The sequence below is a fragment of the Carlito syrichta genome, unplaced genomic scaffold, assembly GCF_000164805.1.
Source record: "Carlito syrichta isolate Samal-C Ts95f unplaced genomic scaffold, Tarsius_syrichta-2.0.1 Scaffold307930, whole genome shotgun sequence".
Taxonomy (NCBI): Eukaryota; Metazoa; Chordata; class Mammalia; order Primates; family Tarsiidae; genus Carlito; species Carlito syrichta.
This window is the reverse complement of record NW_007252026.1, coordinates 1,181,219-1,208,265: the sequence shown is the minus strand read 5'-3', so window position 1 is coordinate 1,208,265 and position 27,047 is coordinate 1,181,219. Positions and strand designations below refer to the sequence as shown.

At 42.0% G+C, this 27,047-nt stretch overlaps 1 protein-coding gene across 1 annotated transcript in view; it reads left to right on the top strand.

Annotated features, from left to right (window-relative positions):
• The window catches only part of SLC5A8 (solute carrier family 5 member 8), a 57,306-nt gene that overhangs the window by 27,822 nt on the left and 2,437 nt on the right, over window positions 1-27,047 (top strand). The window contains exons 8-13 of the mRNA XM_008064697.1: window positions 1,993-2,081; window positions 3,239-3,351; window positions 10,866-10,933; window positions 21,544-21,630; window positions 22,955-23,160; window positions 24,833-24,936. Coding sequence (XP_008062888.1) covers window positions 1,993-2,081; window positions 3,239-3,351; window positions 10,866-10,933; window positions 21,544-21,630; window positions 22,955-23,160; window positions 24,833-24,936 — 667 coding nt within the window. The remainder of the gene's footprint in view (window positions 1-1,992; window positions 2,082-3,238; window positions 3,352-10,865; window positions 10,934-21,543; window positions 21,631-22,954; window positions 23,161-24,832; window positions 24,937-27,047) is intronic.

The window sequence follows — 27,047 nt, the reverse complement described above, 5'->3', positions numbered from 1 at the left end:
GGCAATCCACTCGCCTCAGCCTCCCAAAGGTGCGGGATTACAGGCTGAGCCACCGAGCCCTGCTATTCTCCTTTATTTCAATAGCTTTAGGGGTTAAAAGTAATTTTTGGTCTGGGCGTTAAGTACAGCCAAAACCCCCACCTGTGTACATTGCTCCCCAGTCGGTGATTTTTGCTCCCTCCACCCCCTCGCCCCTCCCCCTTTTGAGTCCCCAGGGTCCACTGTGCCGTTCTCTGTGTCTTGGCAGATCCTTAGTTTAGCTCCCAGGACTGTGTTAACTAATGAGTTAATGCAATGAACATTTCCCTGGGAATACAATGCAAATAAGACAATGGAAAAGCATGTCAGAGCCTCACCCTCAGGAGAGCTAGGATATGTTTCTGCTGCCCTCTGCTGCTGTTCACCCCCCAGATGCAGGGCTCGTGCTGGTGCCTCAACAGAGTTTACTGTTTTCCAGTCTACCAGTCTTATCTCACTGATTCTACCCGTACCTGAGGAAACTTCTCAGCTATGGAAAGATCACCTGAAGGTTTTTTAGAAAGTTGATGAAAGGGTAGAGGATTTGGGGCCTTGTTATAACACTATGGATGAAACTTTACTTTTGCTTTATGTGTGGAATATTTTTAAAATTTAAACTTAAAAATTTTTTTTTAATTTAAAATTTTATTTTGTTTGTCTGGAGACTGGGCCTCGCTGTGTTGCCCAGGCTGGCCTTGAACTCCTGGCCTCAAGCCATTCTCCATCCTCCTCCTCCCAAAGTGCTGTAATGACAGGCCTGAGCCAAGGCATCCTTAAAATTTAAATTTTTATGGTATCTTGGGAAAATTGGCCCTTGGTCCCATATAACGATAAGTGCTATTCTCCTTTTCTGAGAATAAAGAATTACTAAGCTTTGGAGAAAGTGAAGAAAGCATTCCTAAAACTACTCAACACAGATCTTTTTGATAATGGAGGAAGTTCTTCCATATTCCATCAACACACTGTTATTTGATGAAATCTAAGAGGCGTGGGAGTTGGTAAGGCAGGACATGCCATCTACTCAGTGCTGTGAAAGAAGGAATCAATAATGTTTCAGTGCAGATGAGAGACACCCTTCTGGAAAATTGCCTACTTAGGACTCTTGATTTGGATACTGATTTTGCAGAAAGCCCTCCTTGTGACACTGTCACACCCTTGATTAACCTTATTTAATATTTATTTGCCTGATATGCAGCTAAAATGACATCTTCAGGCCTGGACAGTGACTGAGGTTCACAAAATGACCATGAGTCATCAAGTAAAATTAAGTGAATGCTGCTTATTTAAGCACAAGAGTGTGTAAAATATTTCTTTAGCAATGACTTATTATAGATCCACAAATTACTTCATGTTAAATAAGAATGTGGTAAATACCTGGTATCTAAATTTTTACATTTCTTATCACAGATTTTTGTCAAACTTTGCCTTTTTATCTTATGCCTCTGTCACTACTTTTATTTATAGCTCTTGATACAGCTTTTGGTAAACATGATTCTACAGGCATAATTACTTTATATTCAGAGAATATTCTAGTAAATAAACATAAATTAATTTAAAATGAAGTTTCTTAAGGTTTCCAACAAAAGACTTGTTACAGTATTTCAAAAAATAACAACTACTTTGTATTGAACATTTATATTCCATAGCGATATTAGGAGCTTGACATGGATTGTTGAATTTAACTTTTACAGTAGCCCTATTAGGTCAGTATTATTACCACTGTTTTGTAGATGATGAGGCTGAAGCTCAAAGAAGTTCAGCAACAAAAGCTGTATCATTCTGAATCCACTGACTTTTTACTTAACTACTATGATGGCTTCTTTAACTGTTGGCAGTTAGAGTTTGATGTATCTGGAAATTTCAGTTTTTGTGTAAAATAGCTTCTGTCAGTTCCTGAAGAGCATTAGGTGAATGAGACAATTAATTTTACTCCGTAGCAAATAGAACTCAGGAGTAAATTTTGGAATTTTTCAGCTCATGCCCTATTTGGTCCTGGACATTCTGCAAGATTATCCAGGCCTTCCTGGACTTTTTGTGGCCTGTGCTTACAGTGGAACATTAAGGTATGAACTATGACTCTAATAACACATGGTTTACCTGTTGGGATGTTTCTTTTATTATTAGATTCCTTGGGAGAGAAAGCTGAATTCTGGGCATGGGTGCAGTGGCCCAAAGCAGGCAGTCTTCTGCATGTGGTCAGCATCTTCTCTGTGTTCTGCCCTTCTTGGTGGCTAGCATCATGTGGTCAGCAGGCATCACTTTTAACAAGGTCCTTGCCTGTGAAGGCACCCTCATATATATATCCCATTAGGTCACACAATGATGATCAGTTGATGGCAGCTTCCACCAGTTTTCAAAACTGGGTGCCCATGGTCCTGGTTCAAAACACACATGCGGTTAAACATGGTTAGCTGGAAAATGAGAATTTCGTCTTCCATCTACATGTTGATTAATGAACACCGCCCAGAGAACCTTGGGTTTGTAACTTCACATATTCATTGAGGCTGGGCTCGGTGGCTCAGCCTGTAATCCCAGCGCTTTGGGAGGCCAAGGTGAGTGGATTGCCTGAGCCCATGGGTTCAAGACCCACCTGGGCAACTTGGCGAGACCTCGTCTCTACAATAAATCAAAAAATCAGCCGGGCTTGGTAGCGCATGCCTGTAGTTCCAGCTACTCGGAAGGCTGAGGCGGAAGGATTGCCAGAGCCCAGCAGATTGAGACTGCGGTGGCCGGGAGCGTGCCACTGCACTCCAGTCTGGGCGACGGAGTATGACTCCAACTCAAACAAAAAAACAAAACAAATTCATTGCATTTGCTTCTTGTGTTCACTCAAGAGAATTATTATGGTCACATGTACGGTGTGTGCTGGCCAGGATCTGGAAATTAATATTGCTGATATTTATGGCATATATTAGTGAGGGTTTATGACAGTTCTTTCTGCCCAGAGAAAACTATGTATACAGTAATATTGAGTGACCTGAGTCTTCACTGCAAAATGGCAGCAACATTGACACATCCTTTCTCTTTTACTGTCAAGCCTATAGGTGTTGCCTGAGTCATTCTTGGATGATAACAGTTTCCAGGAAGGGGGTGCCATGATCATTAAAAATAACATAGTAGAAATCTGGTTATGTTTTAAAAGTGGCCGTTTTTTCTAATTCCAACTTAAAATATGACTCAAGGTGACATGTGACAGATCAAAGCTCTGTTTTCCCCACAGCACAGTGTCCTCCAGTATTAACGCCTTGGCAGCCGTGACTGTGGAAGACCTCATCAAACCTCGCTTCAGGTCCCTCTCAGAACGGTCTCTGTCTTGGGTTTCCCAAGGAATGAGTAAGCATCGGTTTCCACAATTCCATTTTAGTGCAGAGAGATGATTTTTTTGAGACACCGGAGATTCTTTTCCACCAGAGACGTCAAGTGAGAATCTCTGAGTGTGAGTGTGCTTCTGTATGTGTGTGCCTGTGACTTGACGCGACATGATCATGTGTGCAATCCAGAGGTGGGAGACATCTAAATGATTGTCAGTGGACCACAAGGGATGATTTCCAGGGGTCCTATTTGGCTATCCTTCATTTCTACCTTCTTCCTATTCTAATTTGTGTTAAATTATTAGCCACACACTTGTAAAAATTCAACTCTTTTTCTTTTCAACTTCAGTGCACAGTTGTAAGAAATATCCTTAGTTTGGCACTAAGAGCCACACTTTTCTGGATTACCTGAAAGGACACTGTCAGTTTTAGGTACATGTTCTGTGTGTATGAATTAACAGTAACAAAGAGTAGTATGATTTCTGACTGATCTTGATTATTCTTTCTGCTCACGTACACTATCCTGGACAAGTTCTATAATATTGTGCAAGGAATTTCCAACTTCTGTTTTTAGATTATAAAAACTTAGCAGGGGTAAAATGCTAGCTTTAGTGGAAAGGTTTAAGGGTTCCCCCATTCCCAGATGTCCCCAGTGTAATACCTGACTCGAAATCTTGCTGGGTTACTTCATTCTTCATTCTACATCCGAGGCGTTTTGGAATGAATGACTAACACATTTGTTTTTTGAAAAGGATTCTTTAACCTCAATCCATAATACTGATAGACTGTCAAAGAATTAGTAAATGAGTCTCTATTTGGAGCCACAATTCTGTATATAATTGCCATGACTGTAGCCTGGAATAAGTACTTAATTTACATTCCTTAGGGCTCCCTAAATTTAAATAGCAACGCATCATTTTAATTCTAGTGCATAATTTCAGAATAATACAGTGTTTCCTGGAGAGTGTTTAGACAGGTTCATTGCAGGCTAATTGAAGCCATGTGGTTTAGCAGAACGAATAGATGCTCTTGAAGCCAGATGAACCCAATCTCACTTCATCAACTTGCTAGCTGATAGTCTTGAGGAAACACAACAAGCATATGAACAAGTATATGGAAAAAGTGCCACAGAAACACCTCACAGGGTCATTATGAGGTTTTGAGATGATACATATAAAACAAGAGGATCTGGCATGGTGACTCACGCCTGTAATCCCAACAATTTGGAAGGTGAGGCAAGAGATTTACTTGAGCTCAGGAGTTCGAGACCAGCCTGGGTACCATAGCAAGACTTTGTCTCTACAAACAAATAAAAAAATTGGCTGGGTATGGTGGCACACACCTGTAGTCCCGGCTACTTGGGAGTTTGAGGAGGAAGGATTGCCTGAGCCCAGCAGGTCAAGGTTGTGGTGAGCTGTGATCATGCCACTGCACTCCTGCCTAGGCAACAGAGTGAGACTTGACCCAAAACAAAACTCAAGACGCACTAGCTGGGGCTCCTGGAATGATGCTGCTGAAGATGTTACATCGCCTCTGCTCATTTGAATGAGATTTTCATTCATTTTGAAGGGTTCTATGAAATCATAATCTTGAGGGATATGCAGCAAAGACATCATGGAGAAGAACGTGTCAGATGATTTGAAAATATGCTTCCAATAACATTGAATACCAAAAACCTTAATGATTATTTATGACCTATACCATGGAGAAGAATCAAACTGAATATGTTGGAAATAATATTTGTGCTAAGATTGAAAGGTATACAAATCATTGCAACAAGAGCTCTTTGAAAAAAAAATCAATGCAAGGTTTTCCATTCAGGTGCAGTGAGATTACGCAACATATTTAACACAGCTGTGAGTTCCAGTGTAAGTAAGATATGTGAGAAATGAACTCACCCATCCAAAATCAAAGGATGGATGTAGAGACATGGAGTGCAGCAGAAGCGAGACTTTAATGATGGTCTCCTTGCACACCCAGAACATTTACAACAAGCAATTTATCTTCTAGCATACAAGTCCCTCCCCAGTTACTCATTGGTCAAAGATTACAGGGTCACAATCTCTCCTGGACATTGCCTAAGCAGTTTTGGTCCAAATAAGTTTAAAATAAGTACTTGTTGCTGTTTGTTTGGAGGGCTTTAGCTTCCTTATTTCTAAGTTTTATTTTCCCTAAGACGGTATGACTATCATCATGCCTCCCTTTCTAATGAGCTTTTGGTCATGTCTGCTTCCTAGTACGCGTTTTTGGTCACATTAGCAAACTTCTTTTCATTTTATGAAAATAAATCATCTATTGTCTTTCACAGTTCCCTCCTGTTTTTTTCTTTCATTTGATTTATTTTCATTTTATGTAAGAGTAAAGGGTTATTTTGTGTAATGAACCTTTGAGCCAGGCCCCTCATGCAAGGGATAACACAGCACCCAACAATGGTTCAAATTCCTGCAATTATAACAAGAGATGTTAAGACAGAGGCAATCATACCTTTTTTATTTTTCAAACCACCCATCTAGCCAGTCTGTAAAAGGATCGTTGACACAGAGTTTTTAGCCAATTCATTGGCCAGGATTGTCAACACCTATAATGCCTTAGTGACTGTCCTGTCTGGGGCAGTGTTATTTGGAATGAAAATGCAGCATTTTTTTCCCCAACATATCACAAACTCCCCCCTTTTTTGCTAACATTATGTTTAATGCTATTTTATTCTCCCAGGCCATCCTGTTGGCAGCATCCAATTCATCCCTAGTATACTTGATGAATCTTTGCTGATGATAATAAATGTAATTAATCCAAACTACATTTTTGTTAACAGTAGACCACCAAAAGAGTACAGACTTAAACCATGTAGCTATCTGGTTTCTAGCCTTGAATTTATTAGGGACTCCCCCGGGGGCCCCTATGGAGTTAATGTGCACATTTGAGTTAAATGATCCTTGTAGTGCTCTCTGAAATCGGTGAGGTGTCTTGAGTATTCTCGGATGTGGGACAGAATGCCAGGGTAAATGGAATGGCCAGTTGGGCCAATGCACAAATCCCGGTCCAGTTGGATGGCAACAAGTCACGCAGGCTTTTCCCTCCCCAATTCCTACCAAACATCCACTTGGGGGATGTGCAAGTTAGAGAAGTTGCCGTTAGACTCACCAGAGACAGTTCAGGCTTGGGCGCAGGTCATGAGGTCTCCCATAGGTTCCCTGAACCCTCTGCCCGGAGAGGCAAGAGGATTGGTTCACCATCCCTATGGAGAAAGAGGGGACTGCCCTCGTATCTGACCTCTGCAATATAGGGGAAAGCAGGGACAGGCTCTTACAAGCCTCATTCCTCCAGGCATCCTCATCCTGGTTTAGAGCCATCATGCAATTCATCCCAGTGAGGTCTGTGTCCCAGCCAAGGGGGAAACGGGACTACCTGCGCCTGTGCCCATCCTGCAGCACATGCATAGCAATCACTCATTTAAAGCAAGCGCTGAATATTTAACCCATTTTGCCCAGGCATTGGTGTCTTCATAACCTGCTTCGATTACTAGAGTTTGTGACTCTTTATATTTGGGTTGTAAACAATCCCATCCCCTAGGATCTCCAAATGGAGTAGCAGCAGTCTACCCCTGGTGCTGCGTGGTCCACCATACATCCCCCCTACTAGGACAGGGAGGTTCCTGATTACTTGAGATATGCTTAGGACAGAGATATTCATTTACCTGTGAGAACTGCCTCTGATTTTTTGTTTAATCTCCACAAGGTAAAACTTGACAAGCATTAAACTTTATAGTTAGGTTTTCTGGGCACCTTGTACACATCCCACCTTTACACGTGTATAATGAGTCCAACCCTTTTCTGAGGTCTGTATGGCGGTCTCAGTGGTCAGGAGTACTTGACAGGGGTCTTCCCAGCTGGACTGAAGTTGATCTCTCTTTAAGGACTTAATTAGTACCAGGTCTCCAGGCTGGTCTGCAAGCAGTTCAGGAGGAGGGTATGGGATAGATGTGGCTTCTGATGCTTGTTTTTTTACCCCACCCTAGAGAGACTGAAATAAGAACTTGAAGAGTTTAAGAATTACAATTTTTAAAAGCGTAATGTTATAACACAGGATTATAGGTCATTGTAAGTTGCTTTTTTTCACAAATCTTTAACATACCATTTTTGACATATTTATATCATTTTTAACATGCTTGAACCTTTTATTTTTGTCCTATACTTTCTTTCTTTTTTTTTTAATAACCAGCCATTTTACTATAGGACAAAAATGTACCATACAAGATGTTTTTCTATACAACATGATATAAAAAACTTCAATCCTTTTAAAGCTCAGTTTTCTAAGTAATTAAAAACCTTTCAAGCCATAACTGCAGTTAGAACTGGAGAAAAAGTTATAACCAACTTAATCGTATACCAAGATTTCTTTCAGAAATTCCCCTTCATGAACTTTATCCTGACTTTCATATACCATTGACGACATGCTTGGACTCTCTGTTTTGCCCTATATTTCCGTCTTTCCTAAATAATCATTTAACTTTAGGGCAAAATTTTATTACACAAAATTCTTTCATATGCAAAATTGTTCTCTTTCCTTTATAACTTTTCTTACCAAAAATACACCTTTATATCCATAACTCTTTTTACATCTCTCTGTCTTAGTTAGATTTATTTCCATTTTTAAATAAATAACCTTTTAAATAATCTTCAGATTATATACAGTATCCTAAAATTTTAGGAATAAGAAAACCTAGGAATAAGAAATTCTAAGCTGTTTGTTAGATATTAGTATTTTATAGATGAGACCCTTTTTATAATTTTAAAAACATTTTTCCATGTTATAACTCTTTCTTAATTGAAAGTAGCCCAGACACTTAACGAACTTCTAAACAATTTTAAGATTTTCAAATCACATGAAGAGCTTACCAATAAGCATTGTCTTATTCATATTTCCCTTTATTCATTTATAGCCGTTTGCTTAATTACTTATGTAAGCTGAGATCTTAGGTCAGGCTAGTTATTATTTAAAGTTATTTCCTGTCTAATTATTTTTTAAAGACCCTTTTTCTTCACTTTTAAGTGAGTTTTCAATGTTTGCATTTTAGTTGGAACTGGCTGAACTGTATAAGAAAAACAAAAATTTTCTATTTAACCTTGAAACAGTGAGCTTATCTCAACACCTGTGGCTTAGTTACTAGCAGATTCAAAGCAAACTGAAAAGAGAGAAATATATGGAGTTTAGAAATCTCTGTTTAACCCTATATTTGCAGGTTAACTATTTGGACTGCATAATTTATAATTACAACGTGGATGGTCAGAACCAAACGGCTGGCACCTGTGGTAATAAGAAATTAATTTGGGTTCCAGTGTCCTAATATTCACCTGGAGTGTTATCAGGTTCATTCTTACCAGGTCTCTGATGGACAGTTGGAGTTTTTTCCTTCTCTCGTTGACCTGCAAAAGCCTTAGAGACATCCTGAGACCTCGGGGCTGATTCTCTGACTCCCTTAATTATCAGCCCCCTCAGATCCTGCATTTTTTTCCTGTTCTCTTGATCATTATCATCCCACCCATGATCTACATTTGGGTATTTTTGCTCGACTGGAGGGCGTTCCCATTTCCATGTGGATGTTGCAGCCCTCCTGACCATTCCCCTTGTTCTTGGCACAAGGACCTCACCCAGGACCTCAACATTTCCCCCAATGGACTGTCCAGGGTAATGTTAGGGAGATAATCTTTATCTCCATCTTTTTTGTGTTTCCTAGGCCTGGAATTTTTGTTCCCCATTCTCAGCTGACTTGAATACTCAACCCCACTTACTAGGAGTTTCTCATATTCCCTGGTTGATGCTCGTGCCTGAGCTTACCTATGCACTCAATTCCACTCCCCCATGGAGGTTTCTTGTGCACCCTGAGTTTCACTTCATCTGTCTCCAGCTGTTTCTCTTGTGAGAGGATGGAACCACGGATCAGGACTTGCTTCGTATCTGTGATACATGTCAGTCACACACACGCCCAACCACCAAGTCAGTATTTATAGACCAATTATTCCTACCTTGGTTCATGCATGAGGTTGCCTGGTTGCCACGGTGTCTGCTTTATTTTTTTTTCCCTTTGTGTGGCTTCTGCTGCCTCTGGAACAATAGTCTCGGGCTTATCTGCGTTTCCATGAGTGACCGAGATGCCCAAGCAGAGTAGGCCAACCAAAATCGGGTGGAACACATCTCCCCCTCTGCTGGGGTTCCCCTCCCACAGATGCAGAGTATCCTGGGTGAACCCCCAGTTGTGAGAAACAAACTCACCCGTCCAAAATCAAAGGATGGACATAGAGACATGGAGTGCGGCAGAAACGAGACCTTGATGATGGTCTTGCAGGACTGGGTGTCTGGTGGGCAGGAACATCCAGAGCAATCGAACAACCATCTAGTGTGCAAATCCCTCCTCCAGTTCCTCATTGATGGAGGATTACGGGCTCATGATCTCTCCCAGATGTCGCCTAAGCAGTTTTGGTCCAAATAAATTTAAAATAAGTACTTGTTGATATTTGTTTGGAGGGCTTTAGCTTCCTTGTTTCTAAGTTTTATTTTTCCTAAGATGATGTGACTATCATCACACCCTTTCTAATGAGCTTTTGGTCACATCTGCTTCCTAGTACGTGCTTTTGGTCACATTAGCAGACTTCTTTCCATTTTATGAAAATAAACCATCTACTGCCTTTCACCGTCAGAAATCGCACAGCATTAAGAAGGCAATAATTTGACGATGAGCAGATTTCCCCTTTATGGATGTGGGAAATGATATAGATGATATAAACTGATTTTAGGTGAGTTTTGCTGAATGGAACTCTAAAAACAAATTTTTGCATAATATTTCATATAATTTAAAAAGTAATACATGTACCTGGAGAAAAGTTGGAAAATACTGAAAGTTCACAAAAGAGAAAAAAAAAATCCATAATCTGACCACCAGTGGTGACTTGAGAATTTCTATAAAGAAATCTGGGGCAAGTATGGCAGAAGGGGGAAACTCCTTCTCTTGCTAGTTTAGTAGGAAAGGCTTGGAGACACTGATGAAGATTATGAAGGGGCTTACAGTTCCCAAACACCCCTGGGTGTGGATTGCCACCTTCCAAAGAAACCAATGCTTGCAGTCAGAAGGCTCTAATTTCTGATGTTTAGGACTTCCTTCCCCTGTCTTGCTGCACAGAGCAGGACTGAGCTGTGTTCTATTTCTGGCAGGCTGAAAACAGAGACCTTAGGCCTTCCATGATATCTAAGCATTTATGGAGGATTAGATTCATAACACAATCTAGCTCTTAGTTTGAAAATCTCGGAATTCTTTCCTTATATAACGTACCACTGTAACTAATCCTGGGACACAGTGCAAAGGCTTGTTTGTCCTGCTGGCCAGGAGGGAACAGCCCTCTCCTTTCTCACTGGCTCTGAGCTATGTGTTCGTTACCACAGTAATATTATTCACTCTGACTCAAAGGTGTAGTGGCTTCTTCTATTGAGAATTCTAATTCTCTGGGTCTGGGTTTTACATTGGCTTTTCTTTCATTCACCTAGGTGTGCTGTATGGAGCCCTGTGTATCGGAATGGCTGCGCTGGCGTCGGTAATGGGCGCTTTGTTACAGGTGAGAGCTGACCTAGAGGTTTAAGTCACAGTCACCACATTCTTTTTTTAAATGTTGATGCGACCACCTTTCCAAATAGCTCTCAATATATATATATCTATGCATAGACATATCAAGGGGCAGAGATGATTATAGTCTTTACAACTTTTTTAAATTAAGCTTTCTATTTTGAGATAATTGTTGATTTACATACAGTTGTATGCAGAGAGATCTTGTATGCCCTTGAATCAGTTTCCCTCAAGGTAACATCTTCTAGTGGTAACATCTTGATAATGTAAGATCACATCCTGGGTATCGACACTGGTAAAGTCAAGATACAGGACTGTTCCATCACTAAAAGGACCCTCCCTCCCCCATTGCCCTCTTGTGGTTGCACCCACATCCCTCCTGCCCCTGCTCCCACCTTAACTCCTGGCAACCACTCATCTGCTCCCCATCTCTACAATTTTTTCAGGTCAAGAGTGTTACATGAATGGAATAACCTAGTATGTAACTCTTTCCACTCAGCATAATTCTCTGGAGATTCATCCAGGTTGTTGCCTGTATCCGTCGTTTGTTCCTTTGTATTGTTGGATAGTATTCTCTAGTATGGGTGTACCCCAGTTTATTTAAATGCTCACCTGATGAACGACCTATGGATTGTTTCCGGTTTTGAGTATTACAGATAAATCTGGTGTTCTGTATACCAGCTCTTGGTCAAATGTGGTTTTCAGATATTTTCTCTCTCTGTAGTTTGTCTTCTTATGCTCTGCACAGGGTCTTTCACAGAGAAAAATTTTAGTTTTGATGAAGTCCAGTTCATCCATTGGCTCCTCTATGGATTGTGTTTTTGGTGTGGAGTCTAAGAACTTTACCTGCTTCTGGATCCTGAAGAGTTTTGTCTGTTTTTCTTTCCAACAAGTTTTAGAGTTTGACATTTCATATTTGTCTGCAATCCATTTGGAGCTAATTTTTGTGGAAGGTGTGAGACTCAGGTTGACATTCATTTTCCCTCAATGGATTTCCAAGCCACACCATTTGTGGAAAAAACTTTGTTCTACTTACTTGCCTTTGCACCTTTGTCGAAAATGTCTTGGGCATATTTGTGTGGGTCCATTTCTGGATTCATTCTGTTCCACTTATTTATGTGTCTATGCTTCTGCCAGTACGACACTGTTTGGATTTCTGTATCGTTATAGTAAGTCTCAAAATCAGGTCAATTGATTCCTGCCACTTTATTCTTATTGCTCAGTGTTGTTTTAGCTATTTTAGTTATTTTGCCTTTTCCTATGAAGTGTAGAATAATCTTGTCTGCAAAAAAATATTCCTTAAATTTTGACTGCCTTAATCCTGTTTATCCATTTGAGGAGAGATGACATTTACTATGTTGAATTTCCTAAAACATGAACATGATATGTCTATTTATTTAACTCTCCTCTGACTTTTTTTTTCAACACCATTGTGTAGCTCTCAGTATTCAGGCCCTGTAAATGCTTAGTTAGATTTACACCTAAGTATTTTTTTTCGTGAGTGTAAATCATATTGTGTTTTTTATATTGGTTTCTATGTGTTCATTGCTAATATATAGAAATAAAATTGATTTGTTTGCATTTACCTTGTATTCTGTAACCTTACTGAACTCACTTATTAGTCCTGATAGGTTTCTTTGTGTTGGTATATTCATTGGAATACTCTACATAAACAATCATGTCATCTTCAAACAAGGGCAGTGTTATTTCTTTCTTTATGAACTGTATATATGCCTTTTATTTCCTTATTGCTCTGGCTTCACCTTCCACATCATTTTGAATAGGAGTGGTGAGAATGGAAATCCTACCTACCTCCCTAATATGAATGGGGATCTCGCAATTCACATTCCCCTCTATTTCTGTTTTCCTGAGAGTTTTCATTGTAAATGAGTGTTGAATTTTGTAAAAATTTTTTTCTGTATCAATTGATATGATCATGTGACTTTCTTGTTTCACCTGTTAACATGGTAGATGACATTGATTTGTTTTTGAATGCTGAGCCTGCCTTGCATGCCTGGAATAAAACCTAATTTGGTCATAGTGTATAGTTATTTTTTTATATTGTTGAATTCTATCTGCTAATATTTTGTTAAGAATTTTTGCATCTATATTCATGAGGGGTATTGATCTGTAGTGGCACTCTCTCTTTCTCTGTGTTGCAGGATCATACTAGCTTCATAAAATAAATTGGGAAAAATTATATTTTCTGTTGTCTGGAAGAGATTGTGTAAAATTGGTGTCAGTTTTCCTAAATTATTAGATAGACTATTTTACTGAAAATATCTGAGCCTAGATTTTCATTTTGAATTTTAAAGTTACGAATTTAATTTTCTTAACAGCTCTATAGCTATCAAATTATCTGTTTCATATTGGATGAATTGTGATAGTTTCTGTTTTTGAGTAACTGCTCTATTTTATTTATCAAATTTATATGTATATAGTTGTTTATAATATTTCCATAACATCCTTTTGCTGTCTGTAGGGTCTATAGTGATAGCCCTGTTTTATTCCTTATATTGGTAATTTATGTTTTTCCAGTCTTGCTAGAGGCCTGTCAATTTTATTAACATTTTCATAGAACAAGCTTCTTTTTTCATTGGCATTTTTTGTGGGGTTTTTTGGTTTGTTTTCAATAATTGATTTTTATTTTCATCTTCATTATTTCCTTTCTTCTTGCTTTGGGTTTATTTTACTCTTCTTGAGGTGGGACCTTGTATTATTGATTTGAATCTCCCCTTTTTTCATGTGTGCATTTATTGCTGAAAATTTCCTTCTCAGCACTTGGTTAGCTGTGTACCACAACTTTTGATATCTTGAACTTTTGTTTTCATTTTGATGAATGTATTTTTACATTTTCTTTGAGACATCATTTTGACTCCACACTTGTAAATAATGTTGGATTATTTAGAAGTGTGTTAGTTTATAAGTTTTTGAAGATTTTCCTACTACATTTCTGTTATTGATTTCTATTTTGAACCTGCTGTAATTAAAGAATACTCTCTGTGTGATTTCAGTTCTTGTTGAGGTCTGTTTTATGGCCCAGGATAGAGTGTTTTGGTATATGTTCTATGAATACTTTAAAAGAATGTGTATTCTTCTATTGTTAGGTAGAATGTTCTATAAATATAAATTAAATCCTGTTTGTTGATGGTGTTGTTGAGTTCTTATGTCCTTGCTGATTTTCTGTTTAGTTATTTTGTCAGATATTATGAGGGGGTAGTGAGTTCTTCAGTTATAAATATGTATTTGTCTATTTTAGTTGTACCAGTTTTTGCCCCAGGTGTTTTGCAGCTCTGTTGGTTGGTGCCTATGCATTTAAGGTTGTCTTCTTGAAGGATAAAACTTTTTATTATTGTACAGTGTCCTTATCTGTCTGATAATTTTCTTTGCTCTGGAGTCTAATTTATCTGATATTAATAGAGTTATTCCAGCTTTTCTTTTATTGATGGTTGCATGATATATCTTTTCCATTCCTTTACTTTGAACGTGCCTACATTTGAAGTGAATTTTCTTGTAGACAGCACATAGTTGGGTTTTTAAAAAAAATCTACTCTGCTAATTTCTGTCTTTTCATTGGTGAATTTAGACCATTCATATTTAATGTAATTATTGGTATATTAGGGCTTAAGTCTGTCATGTTTGTTTATTCGTTCTGTTTTCTTTTTTCTGCCTTCCTATGGATACTTGAATAATTTTTAGAATTCCATTTTGATTATCTATATTGTTTTGAGTTAATCTTTTTGTATAATATTTTTAGTGATTCGTATATGTAGTACATAAAATAATTATAGCTTATTAGTGTACTGGTTTTGTCATTTTACCAGTTCAAGTAAAGTATAGAAACCCCACCTTTTACCTTTCATTGTTTATGATACCATTGTCTTAAATATTTCTTTTACCTTTATGTTCTTTTGCCTGTCATTGTTTATGATACCATTGTCTTAAATATTTCCTCCATATGCATTCAGAATCACATCAGACAGTGTTATAATTTTTACTTGAACTGTCAGACATAATTTAGAAAACTCAAAGGAGAAAGAAAGCCCATTATATTTTTTCATATTTTTGTTACTGTGTTCTTCTTCCTTCCTGATATTTTAGGGTTCCTGCATTTTATCATATCCCTTCTGTTTAAAGAGCTTCCTTTAGTCATTCTTTTAGCATAGATGTGCTGTCACCAAATTCTCTTCGCTTTCTTTTATCTTAAAATGTTGTGATTTTTCTCCTCTATTTCCAAAGAATATTTTTGCTGCCCATAGAATTCTGAGTTGCTAGTTATTATTCTTATTTTTATACCAGCAGTTGAAAAATATTTTGCCACTTTCTTTTGTTCTTTACTATTTCTGATGCAAACTTAGCTGCTACTCTATTTGTTTTCCCCTGCAGGTAGAAAGTCATTTTTCTCTGGCTGTGCTCAGGATTTTTTATTTTTGGCTTTAGTTTAACTATGATGTGTCTTGGCATGCATTTCTTTGAGGTTGTTCGGCTTCCTCGAATCTGCAGACTCAAGTCTCTTGTCAAATTTGGGATTGCCTGAGCCCAGGAGTTCGAGACCAGCATGGGCAACATGGTGAGATCTCATATCTACAATTTAAAAAAAAGCCATGCATGGTGGCTTGCACCTCTAGTCCCAGCTACTTGGAAGACTGAGGCAGAAGGATTGCCTGAACCCAGGAGATCAAGACTGTGGTAGCTGTGATTGTGTCACTGCACTCTAGCCTGGGCAACAGAGTGAAACTCCTAATAAAAACAAAACAAACAAGAGAAACAACAACGCTCTGGCCTCTAGTAAGGAGGAACAGGCTTCCCCGAAGAGAAAGGTACCAACACAGGTGGGGTGCCCCTGGCTTGAAGAGCCCCTGCTTTGGAGAGTTACTCCTCACCCCGAGGAACTTGGCATCATGACACCACAGACTGAGAAGGCGAAGGCAAGGCTTGTCTGCAGAAGACTTGAGTGTTGCTGCCGCCCACCAGTAGTTAGAAGAAGGCCCCCCAACAGATCCTTAGACAAACCGTACCAGCAAAGTCCATAACAATCAGTGAAGAGCACATGGCTGCTTTCCCTGTCTCTTGATGCACTCCATGGAGAGAGCAGGGCTTCCCAGGGATGTGCTCCACCCGCAATGCCTCCTGGGTATTGCTAGCAGCAGGCCAAAAGCAACATGCCCGAGTCCCACGGGCTCATCTGAGTCCCATCACTCCACCTGGCTGATCCGAGTCCTGTGAGCTACGGATGCTGGTCCTGAGGGACCAGTGACCACTGGCAGCATGCAGGTGTTGCCGGTCATTACCTGGTACATAGCGAAGAGAGCAGCTACCACCTCCACCCCTGGCAGCCCAGACACCACGGAGGGTCCACGAGGAGGCTGTGTCTGATGCAGACAAATTCAGAGCCTGCTCTTTTTTTTTTTTTGAGTTGGAGTCTCACTCTGTCACCCAGTCTAGAGTGCAGTGGCATACTCACGGCTGGGCTCTGGCAATCCTTCCACCTCAGCCTTCCAAGTAGCCAGACCTACAGGCATGTGCTACCATGCCTGGTTAATTTTTGTTTTTTTAATTGTTGAGATGAGGTCTTGCCAAGTTGCCCGGGCAGGATCTCGAACCTGTAGGCTCAGGCAATCCACTTGCCTCGGCCTCCAAAAGTGCTGGGACGACAGGCTGAGCCACTGGGCCCAACCCAGAGCCTGCTCTTGACTGAAGTGGGGACCCAATGAGAGAGGTACTGCCCAGCTGTCCAGGGTACCTGATAGGTGGTGTGTAATGCCTGGGAGAGCCAGGAGTGGGACACCTGTGCCCAGATGCTTTCCAGTTGTTTTGAAGTAGGGAGGCTCCCCCCACAGGCCAAGCCAGCTCTCCTGGCCTTGGTGGCCACAGCCCTGGAAATTAGTCAAGCTCTGCAGGTCCTCAACACCCTGGAAAATGCTGAGGTACGACCGTCCAACAAAGGATCTGTCTACCCCACCCACCATCCCTCACCTGGCCGCCAGACATCTAGCGCCGGGCTCCCTGCTCCAGCCGTCCCAGGCCCATGACACACAGTTCGGGCCCCATCCAGCCCTCCAGAGCAAGGCCAGAGTGGCCGTTGCTGGCAGCTGTGCTGAAATCAGGGCTCCACATTGGCTCCCACCCCACAGCCTCCTGAGTGCCCCCAGAGTGATGCTGACGTGGTCCCCCCGCCCGACTGGATGACTGAGTCCCAACTTCCACCTCCTGCAAGACACCTTCCCTGTTACCATTCCTGTCCTGTGCCCAGGATGGCTCACAGACTGTCCCACCCACCCCGACTACGTCCCACCTGGCAAAACCATCGGGGTGCCTGTGTCTAGGGGTCTCACGGGCCCCCTCCACCACATTCCTATGGCTGCAGCTGCTGGAGACACTCCATGCCGCCTTTGTGCCTGGGGGCCTCCCGGGCTGAGCGAGATTCACAACTCTGGCTTGATCGGCCCATCTCCAAGGTCAAGATTTTGCATCTTCGGCATCACCCCCTGGGGACACAGCGCCCCAGCCCTCACCGCTGTTCTGCTTCCTCCTGGGCCATTTGTGTCGCTCCGACCTGCCATCACTCTGCAATCAGGCAACCCCAAGCCGCATCCACCAAGCCCGCTCCTCTCCTCGTATGTGCCCATGTAGCTGAGTGTCCACTGCCTCTTGCTGCTGCTGTAGGTGGCATGACATTCCACGTCCCACTGCAGCTTCTCCAGACCGACTTGCCGATGACTCGGCACTGAGGTGACCAACAGCCCGCACCACAGGGTCATTTTGGCCACTCCAGCACCAGCCTGTTGGACATACCTTCTCCCACCCTCTCAGCCACTCCATCCAGCCCAGCCCTGGCCACTGCCTGGCATCTACTCTTCCCTCACTATTGAAAGTCTGCCCAGAACTTTGGGTGAACTCCACTCTCCTTTCCTCCCTTCATTGCTCAACTGGACACTATGCCTACTCTATCCTCTCTGTGACGATGCATTTCGGTTCCCACCTGATGTTCTGAGGACACCACCCTCTCCTCACCTTCCTGCAAAAGGTCTGTGCCTCGAGATTGGCCTGACTGTGGTGTGCATGTTCAAGCATGCCAGTCTCTCAATTACCCACCCTTCAGAGCCAGGGATCGAGTGTTGTATACTATGAGACATATTGTGGCTACAGGATTCATGAGAGCCGTTAATCCCACTCCAGTGACTTGCTGGGCCAATTCCATGTATTACTTAGCAACGTGGCACAACCTTGTCTAGGTTCTCCAACCCTGGCCCAGGGATTCTGGGAGACAGGTCACCTCAGCACAGATGCAGCTTTCACAAGCCTTAGGACAAAGGTTACTCTTACAAGAACAGCGTAAACTACCTTTATGAAAGAAAAGTCTGGGAGCTGAAGACAGGTGTGAGAGAGGAGGAATGAACCTCCAGATTCCAAGAACTAGTTCTGTACGAAGATTCTCCCAGTTAGTGGATCATCTGACCCCTGGCTATATCTGGCCCCAACCCTGCTCTTGCGATCTGTCTTGGAAGAGCACGGCCAGAGTAAGCTGCTGGAGCCACAGATGGGTCCAAGACTCATCTTTGATGCAGAGTTAACCAAGGGGAGAGGTTGTCCTGGGGAGCTGGTTAACTAGGACCACCTAAACCCCTGAGCACGACAGGGTGATCTCCACTGACACCATGGCAGAGTGACTCTGTGACTGCTGGGCAGTGGTGATGGTTGTGATTCTCCACTAGGCCTCCTAGGACATGACCCAGCAGGGAGCCCAAGGACTGGCTTGTTACAGCCTGGGTGATTGGAACCCAGGGCCCCTGCTTGGCCTGTGCTGGCGTGGGCGTGGGTGGGGCACCATGACTGTGTGGGGTTTGGCTGGAATGGAGCCGTTGTCTACGTTCTCAGTCTTTCCAGGCTGCTCCTTTTCTGGTCCTGTGGCTAGAGAGCTTTTGTGGGGGCTTGTAACTGTGTTAGTCTGTGCCTGTTGCCCTTTCCACTGGTCCCTTTACCTCTGAGACTGGGATACAGGAAGCAAAAGGAAGACTCCGAGGACTCACCACTGTGTCACTCTTCAGGGCTTCAGGTCCCCAGGTCCCCAGGTCCCCAGCCAGTCTGCCTCTCTCCACCTTCAGAATCTTCTCATGTTTGTTTTATATGTAATGCCCAGGGTGTTTAGTTTTGTTAGCAGGAGGAATAGAGAAAAGTATGTCTATTCCATCTTCTCAGAAGTAGACACACCTAAATTCATTCTTTTTTTTTTTTTGAGTTGGAGTCTCACTCTGCTGCCCAGACTGGAGTGCAGTGGCTGCTCCCGGCCACCGCAGCCTCCACCCGTTGGGCTCTGGCGATCCTTCCGCCTCAGCCATCCAAGTAGCTGGAACTACAGGTGCGCGCTACCACGCCGGCTAATTTTTTGATTTATTGTAGCAATGAGGTCTCGCCAAGTTGCCCAGGCGGGTCTCGAACCCGCGGGCTCAGGCAGTCCACTCACCTCAGCCTCCCAAGGCGTGGGATTACAGGCTGAGCCACTGAGCCCGGCTCCTAAATTCATTCTTAAACATTAGTTTGTTTATCTGAAGGATCCTTCATCTCCTGTGGCATTCGCTAACTTTTTTTTTATTAGGGAACATTTTTGTGTTGGCGAGTTCCCTCCTGCTTCTGTGGGATGGAGAGGACAGGCCCATCCTGAGAACAGCCTCTCCTTCCTCGCGGCCTTCCTTCCGCCAGCCTGTGCATGGACTCTTCTCTTGCCTGGAGTGTCTTCCCCTCTGTTCATCAACTATAAAACTTATTTATTCTTCACCTTCCAACTTAAACATTATTTATCCAAAGAGCCATTTCTCCTACCTGGATACATTTGCATTTCCTTCTGCTAAATGTTTCCAAGAGCACTGTGTACTTTATCATCTCCATCAGCATACTTTATTGCAGTTATTTATGTAATGTCTGTTTCACTAAATAGCCTATGATTTCATGAAGGCAAGGACTGAGACATTGTTGTTCAACTCTGCACCAAATATCTGGGGCCTGCTGCAGTGCCAGGACAAGTCGGCTTTGACCCAGTTTAACCTGCGTATACGCGCTTATGGGTGGGTTCACTAATATACACTTCTGTGACACCCCAATTTCAGGAGTGCCTGAAATTTCTCTGGTCACTTGGGCTCTTTCTCTGAGATTACTGGACTCCATAGGATCCAGAAACATCAGATGCTGAGCAGGACAGGAATCCTTTGGGATCCTGGGTTGGTCCTAAGGCGGGATTCATTCTAGTGGTCTGTTGCTTAGTGCCTATTGGTTGTTAAGAGTTTGATTTCTTCCCTGATTCTATGAGTGAATGAATTAGGTCCAGAAGCTCAGAGCTCACCCAAAACTCCCAACCCATAACCAACAAATGTGCCTTGCATGTGCTTTCTCCACCGTCCGATGATTGCCTGGAACTCTTGCTGGGGTTCATTCCCCTTCCTCACAAGTCAACTCTGGCCTGGTCACACACAGTGCGTTATTCCAGTAGAGTCCTCAGAAATCCAAGCTCCATCTCTAACAAAGGTTTCCCCTGACAGATCCTTTTTGGGGCATCTTCCTATTTCGCTATCACGGGCATGCAGATGACACTGTCGACACTTACTTTGTGGGCCATGTGACTTCTTTGGCATCTTGTGGTGGAGTCCACCTCCCTTCCTATTGGACTCCACTGTGGTCTAACTCGGGATCATATCCAAGTCTCCGTTCACCTCAACATTCATTCTCTCTCCTCAGTAGCATGCTCCTGTCCTGGCCCATGTGGTAGACTTTCTTTCTTAAACCATCGGCCGTAGTCTGTGCCCTCTAATATTTCCTTGACTTGATACTTACTCTTTGACTCATTCACTCTGTTCTATCAAGCCCCTTCTTCTGTGGACAAATCAGCAATTTCCTGATCCTTCTTTTATGGTTCTGTCCATTCTTTTTTTTTTTCCCCTGTCCATTCTTAAAAATGAAGCATTTGTCTACTTGGAATACCCGTCTCTTCAAGGTTTCTGTTTTGCAGCCCCTTGTGCTTCCTTCTCATTGGAAGTCTTTTTCACTTCATGGATTTAGCATCTCTGCATCAAAGTAAAGTTTGAAATTATCCAATTAGATTTTAAACCTACTTCTACATGATTTGATAATTTAAAAAAAAATCATATTCTTCATTCTAGTTCCATCTTTAGTGAACCAAATCGGGAATAGCAGGTGGGTTTCATCATCATCTCATGTCACTTAGTCATACTATGGAATCTTTTGAGTAGGATTTTGAGGCTGTCAAAGCACAAAGGAGCTGTGATGGGTAAGCAGCTGCAGGAGCAAAACTGAGAGGAGGGGCATCATTCTTGGCGGATGCATTCATGCAGGATCTCCCATTGTCTTAAGATTCCTTGTCTTCTTTGCACTGTGCTGCCTTTTTGGAGGGTACCTGAAGGAACAGATGGATGCTTGAGATGGAGAAGCAGAAGATGCCAAGTTCTAACTACCTCTTTGCCAGTGACAAGGCTGCCATGAATAAAACTGAGAAGACTGAATACTTTAGGTCATCATCTTGATGCAATGACTTTGAAGCACTTTCACTTGTGTTTGAGATTGCTAATTCCTGACTTGGTGTTACTTTTGCAGGCGGCACTCAGCATATTCGGCATGGTTGGTGGACCACTTATGGGCATGTTTGCTTTGGGCATTTTGGTTCCCTTTGCCAACTCAGCTGTAAGTATCAAGAAGGAACATGTGTAAGGTGACATCCCCAAACACGGGAGCGGATCTGAGCTTTTTTCTCAATTGTTAAGATATGGGACCTTTGAGATGTGTCATTGGTGATGCGTGATAAATTACTCCTGTTAACTTTGGTGGAGTGTCCGATGAAGTTCTATGCCCAGGACCCTGCATGTGTGAAACTCAGTGGAAACTTCCAGAGCCATACAATGCCATTTTAAATGTTCCCAATACAACTAAAGGAGCCACATGTTTTCTGCATTTATCTAGTTGCCCTTCTTAAAAATTAACAGAAAATGATCAGAAGGCTCACATGTGAGAAACTTAAGGGCGACCAGGCCAAGAGAAGCAGTAAGGTCTTTCCCAACTTGGCCAAGGAATTTCTTCCTCTGTTACTTAAGACTGTAGCTCCCATGAAGTGGTCTAGCCCCAACGGGCTGATTGTGATTGAGAATATTATCCAGAAAGAGATAATATCTCTTTTCCTCTACATAGACATGTCTATGCTTAGAAGTTACTAAACCTTATTTAGAATAAGTGAGATAGAAATTATTTCTCTGAAAACCAGGAAAAAGTCCACTGGTTCAGTTCTTGCTACAAAGGTGAAGTTTAGGAAAAACTATAATGTATGTACAGAAATATCACATGAAAATCTAGTTTGGTAGAAATTAATCACCATGAAAGAGATTGGTTTGTGGGGTCCATCCCAATACATTAAAACTTTTTTTTTTAAGATGTGGGGTACAATTCAGGATTAGGTAGTTACATGGTCATCAAACAGGTAAAGTTGAGCCTACCTTTGGTCCCAGGTCCCACTTCGCCTGGTTTGTGATCAAGTTAAAGCTCCAATTAGACTCTGTGTGTGATAAAATGCATAGTGGTTTGCTGAGTGTCTGGGAAAAAAAAGAATCAACCTGTGGTTTTTGATATTTGTTGCCTTATGAATTGCCTCCAGAAAACTGTAGCTGGCTAAACCAACATGTCCTTTTTGGGGGTAATAACATGCTATTTTTCCTGCCACTGGAAGTACTTAAAAAAATTCTTTTTAACCATATCTGAGCTTTCCACCAGCAGATTGTCCACCTACCCTGGTAGTAGCCTTCCTCCTTCCCCTCTCCTTCCCGCCCTCTCATTCATTTATTCATTTATGTATTCAGTACATGTTTATTGGCCAAATACTGTCTTGGGAGAGAACTGAATGTTTATGCTCTTGTGGGTTTTATAATGTTGCACCATGTTGAAGTTGACTTTCTAACATTAATTTCTATCTCAAAGCAAACTGTGATACTTTTCTTTTACAAGCACTCTTGTTTTGCAGGGAGCACTTGTTGGTCTGATGACTGGATTTGCCATTTCTTTATGGGTTGGAATTGGATCTCAGCTTTATCCTCCACTTCCTGAGAGAACGTTGCCACTGCCACTTGAAACCTATGGCTGTAACAGCACGTACAACGGGACAGACTTGATGACAACCACAGAAGTGCCCTTTTCTACTAGTGCTTTTCAAATGCACAAAACTGAAAGGTATTTTTAAAATCAATTTATTGAGCTACAATTGACATAAAAGGCTATGCATACTTAATGTATAAATTTGATGTGTCTAGAGATGAATATATACCCATAAACCCATCGTCACAAGCAAGGCCATCAACTTATCCATAATCTTTAAAAGTTTCTCCAGGCCCTTGCCAACTTTTGTTTTTTAATTTGTTTTTCCTTTTATGATAAGAGCATTTCACATCTGCCTTCATAACACATTTCCAAATATTCAGTACAATATTGTTAATTATATGCACAATAATTTTTTGCCCAAGATTTTTTAAGAGCCTATAGCTCACTTAGCACAGCATAAAAATCAACATGTGACGTTTCTGGCTCTCCTTGGCAGATCTCATTAAAAAGTATTGAATTGGGTTTGACAATATCATATGCTAAAACTTTATGTGATGGGTAGAAAACTCCAGTTGCTTTTGTCTTGCCTATAACAGTGTGATTTTGCCTAATTCGGAAATGGGTAGAACCCATGTGGCTGGCTATATTTTATTCAACAACAGCAAAAAATACCATATTTTCTTAATTTCTATATAAATGTCCTCCTGGACTTCATTAATATTCAGAGAAGACTTGAATATTAATGGAAAAATGCTCTGTTACAGGTAAGCTCTACCAAATACCAGCTCCAGCTACATGCAAAATTGTCTTTGAAAAACTTTAAAAACTAAAAGCACAATTATAAAAGAATATTGCTCATGAAGTCTTTGAAGTATAGCCTTTACTGACCAAGGGCTACAATTCTCTAAATATGTTGAATCATGGCAACTAGTTTAGTTAAAGACTCCAAATCTTCAGAGCACCGGCTGTGAGTGGCAGGTGTGCTCCTCCTTCTGGTGGTCTCGTTTGCACCATATGCTTTTGAGTTTCTGGCTGCTGAGTTGTGTGATTTAATGAAATGGTGTGGATCTGTGGGTAGAGGCGTGTTCCATTGCACAGAGTGGTTGAGGGCAGGACTTTGTTTCATTGATCTATACATGTCCAGCCTGAAGTCACAAACCCCATGGATATCCTGAGGAATGCCCCAGTACCAGTTGGTCTAGAATTATACCATGAGAGGATCATTTCTTTGGGATCAGGACTCATTGTCTTCCTCTTAAAATGGACCCACTCTGGCCAGGAGATGTTTCTGTCTCTGGGATGCTTTCCTCAAGGACTTTGTTATTCGGGTCTCAGGTCAAATGTCATTTCTTCCCAGGGCTGTCCTCTGACCACTCATGGCAGCATGACTCCTCCCTGTCTGCCCTGTCAGTCACCCGTCCTCTTGCTTTGTTTTCCTTACAGCACTTCTCACCAGGGGAAGTTACTATGTTTATGGTATTTACTCTGTCTTTAGAATGGAAGCTTTATGTGGGCAGGCGCCTCGCTCCTCGTTTATGACTGACTCTGCAATCACAAGAGCAGTGTCTGGGACATGACACAGAGGTGCCTGCATAAACATGACACTTCTGTATTTTAGTATGTGGTCCAGATGAAGTTATGCTTTGAATTCCCGGTCCAAGAAGGTAAGATCAGGATAGCAGAGTATAATGTTAAAACATCATTAAATGTTATGTTTGACCTCGCCATGAGAATCGTGGACACATACTGGTAGTTGCTGGCAGCATGACCCGACCCTGACAGGTGTGTGTCTGCTCTTTCCTAGGACTCCACTGATGGATAACTGGTATTCTCTGTCCTATCTGTACTTCAGCACTCTCGGGACACTGGTGGTGTTATTCGTGGGAATACTTATCAGTTTATCAACAGGTAACTAGCTAAACATTAGGATTGTGGCATTCACCTCCGGGTCGGTTTTTCCCGTATCTTTTTTAGAGCTATTTATGTTAGTTGACTATGATCCTATTTATTTTAATTATTTCTTCCACTTTATTCATGGGACATGTGAAGGCCCGGACTAGAAGGCAGAAGATCCACCTTTGCTTGAACCTTGGTTCTCCCATTTAGTGGCTGCAAGTCACACAGCCACTCCGAGACTTTGCTTTCTTATGTGAAAGATGAGGACCATAGCACCTGACCTTCCTGCCCACCCACAGGCTGCTGTAGGATTAAAATATGATGCCTGACAAAACGTCACCACACCTCTGATGCTGGGGCTTTTACACAGGCTTTTAAAACAACCATATGCTGTGATCTTTCCAATGTCCCGTATTTATTCTTTGTAAACTGTGAAGAATTCTACACATGTAAGGAATGATCATTATAATCTTTATGTGTAACCATAGTACGAAGGTTGTTTTTTAGATGTTCACACTTTTTAAAAAAGTGTCTGTTTTTTAAAATCAGTTGATTCTACACATGGTCTGAATCGCTCTCTGAGATTGCTGCAGAACTTTTACCCGGGGACTTTTTGTTTTGTTTTTTTTTGAGTTGGAGTCTCACTCTGTCACCCAGCCTGGAGTGCAATAGCTGCTCCCGGTCACTGCACCCTCGACCTGCTGGGCTCCGGCAATCCTCCCGCCTCAGCCTTTCAAGTAGCTGGAACTACAGGCACGCACTACCACACTCAGCTAAATTTTTTTTGATTTATGGTAGAAATGAGGTCTCGCCAATTTGCCCAGGTGGATCTTGGACCCACGGGCTCAGGCAATCCACTCACCTCAGCCTCCCAAAGCGCGGGATTACAGGCTGAGCCACCGAGCCCGGCTTTCTTGGGGACTTTGCTGTTTCCTCATTCTGTAAACCCCATTCAGCCACCTTCCTGTGTTGAGTTCCTGCTGCCTGTATCCGTTACTCCTCCTTCTTGGTTATCCCTTATTTGAATGGGGCTCGTCCTAGAGCACATTCTTGAGAAGGGAAGACAAGAGAAGAGGATTGAGAAGCTTTGTGTGTCTGGAAAAAAGTCTCTAATCTGTTTTATGCTTGACTGATAATTTGTTTGAGTAGAAAACCCTATGTTGAAAACAACTTCTTTTTCTCTGAGAGGCTGTCTTTTTCTTCCTCTTACAAGGTTGGCATTGAGTGACAGTGATATGCTGTCTGCTGACGCTTTACCTATGTCCCATTTTCCCAAAGGCTGCCTTGCCCAGGCCTTCAGCAAGGCCCTTTCCATCGGAAGACCTGTGCCCTTCAGTTCTGGGTACTTTTGTTGTATCATTTCTATCGTCATTACCTGCCAATTTTCTCTTTCCTCTTTCTGGAAACTCCTTGTTAGTCCAGCGTTTTAGTGGTGGACAGTTTCTCTAATTTTCTTGTCTTTTCTATTTTAAATCTCTGTGTCTTTTAGGCCTACTACATGGGATCGCGTTTCACTTTTTCCCCCAATAATTCTCAAAGGAGCACAATCTCTGGGGATAAGGGGGTAGGAAGGAGGCTACCGCAGTCATCCTAGTGGGAAACACAGTGGCTCGGACGGGGAAGTGGTGTGGAGTAGTGAACAGTCCTGGGCTCCCTAGCTGCTTGTCTCCCCACACTGGGAAGGCTGCCCTGCCCTCGTAAGCAAACTTGGTATAGCTAGTCAGAAACCCTACGCTTTGTTCAGGCACATCTGATGTCTTTGCTTGTTTGTGCTGCAGAACTACCAACACTGTGCCATTTATTAGACTCCTGACATTAAGTTTTGGCTTTTGGCCATTGGAGAGCTCTGTCTTTCAAACTTCTGTGGCACTTGGATTTATAAAGTTTGTAGCTATGTGTTCTCTCTCAAAAAGTTGTTGGAAAGCGTTCTCTTTCTTCTCCAAAGGGCTATACTTTTTCTCAAAAATAAAATTACCAACACAGTAGGTTTATTATTTTGTCTGGCTTGCAAAATGAAAGACAGATTTTAGACTTTTCTTTCTTTTTTGTTTTTTGAGTTGGAGTCTCACTCTGCTGCCCAGACTGGAGTGCAGTGGCCGCTCCCGGCCACTGCAGCCTCGACC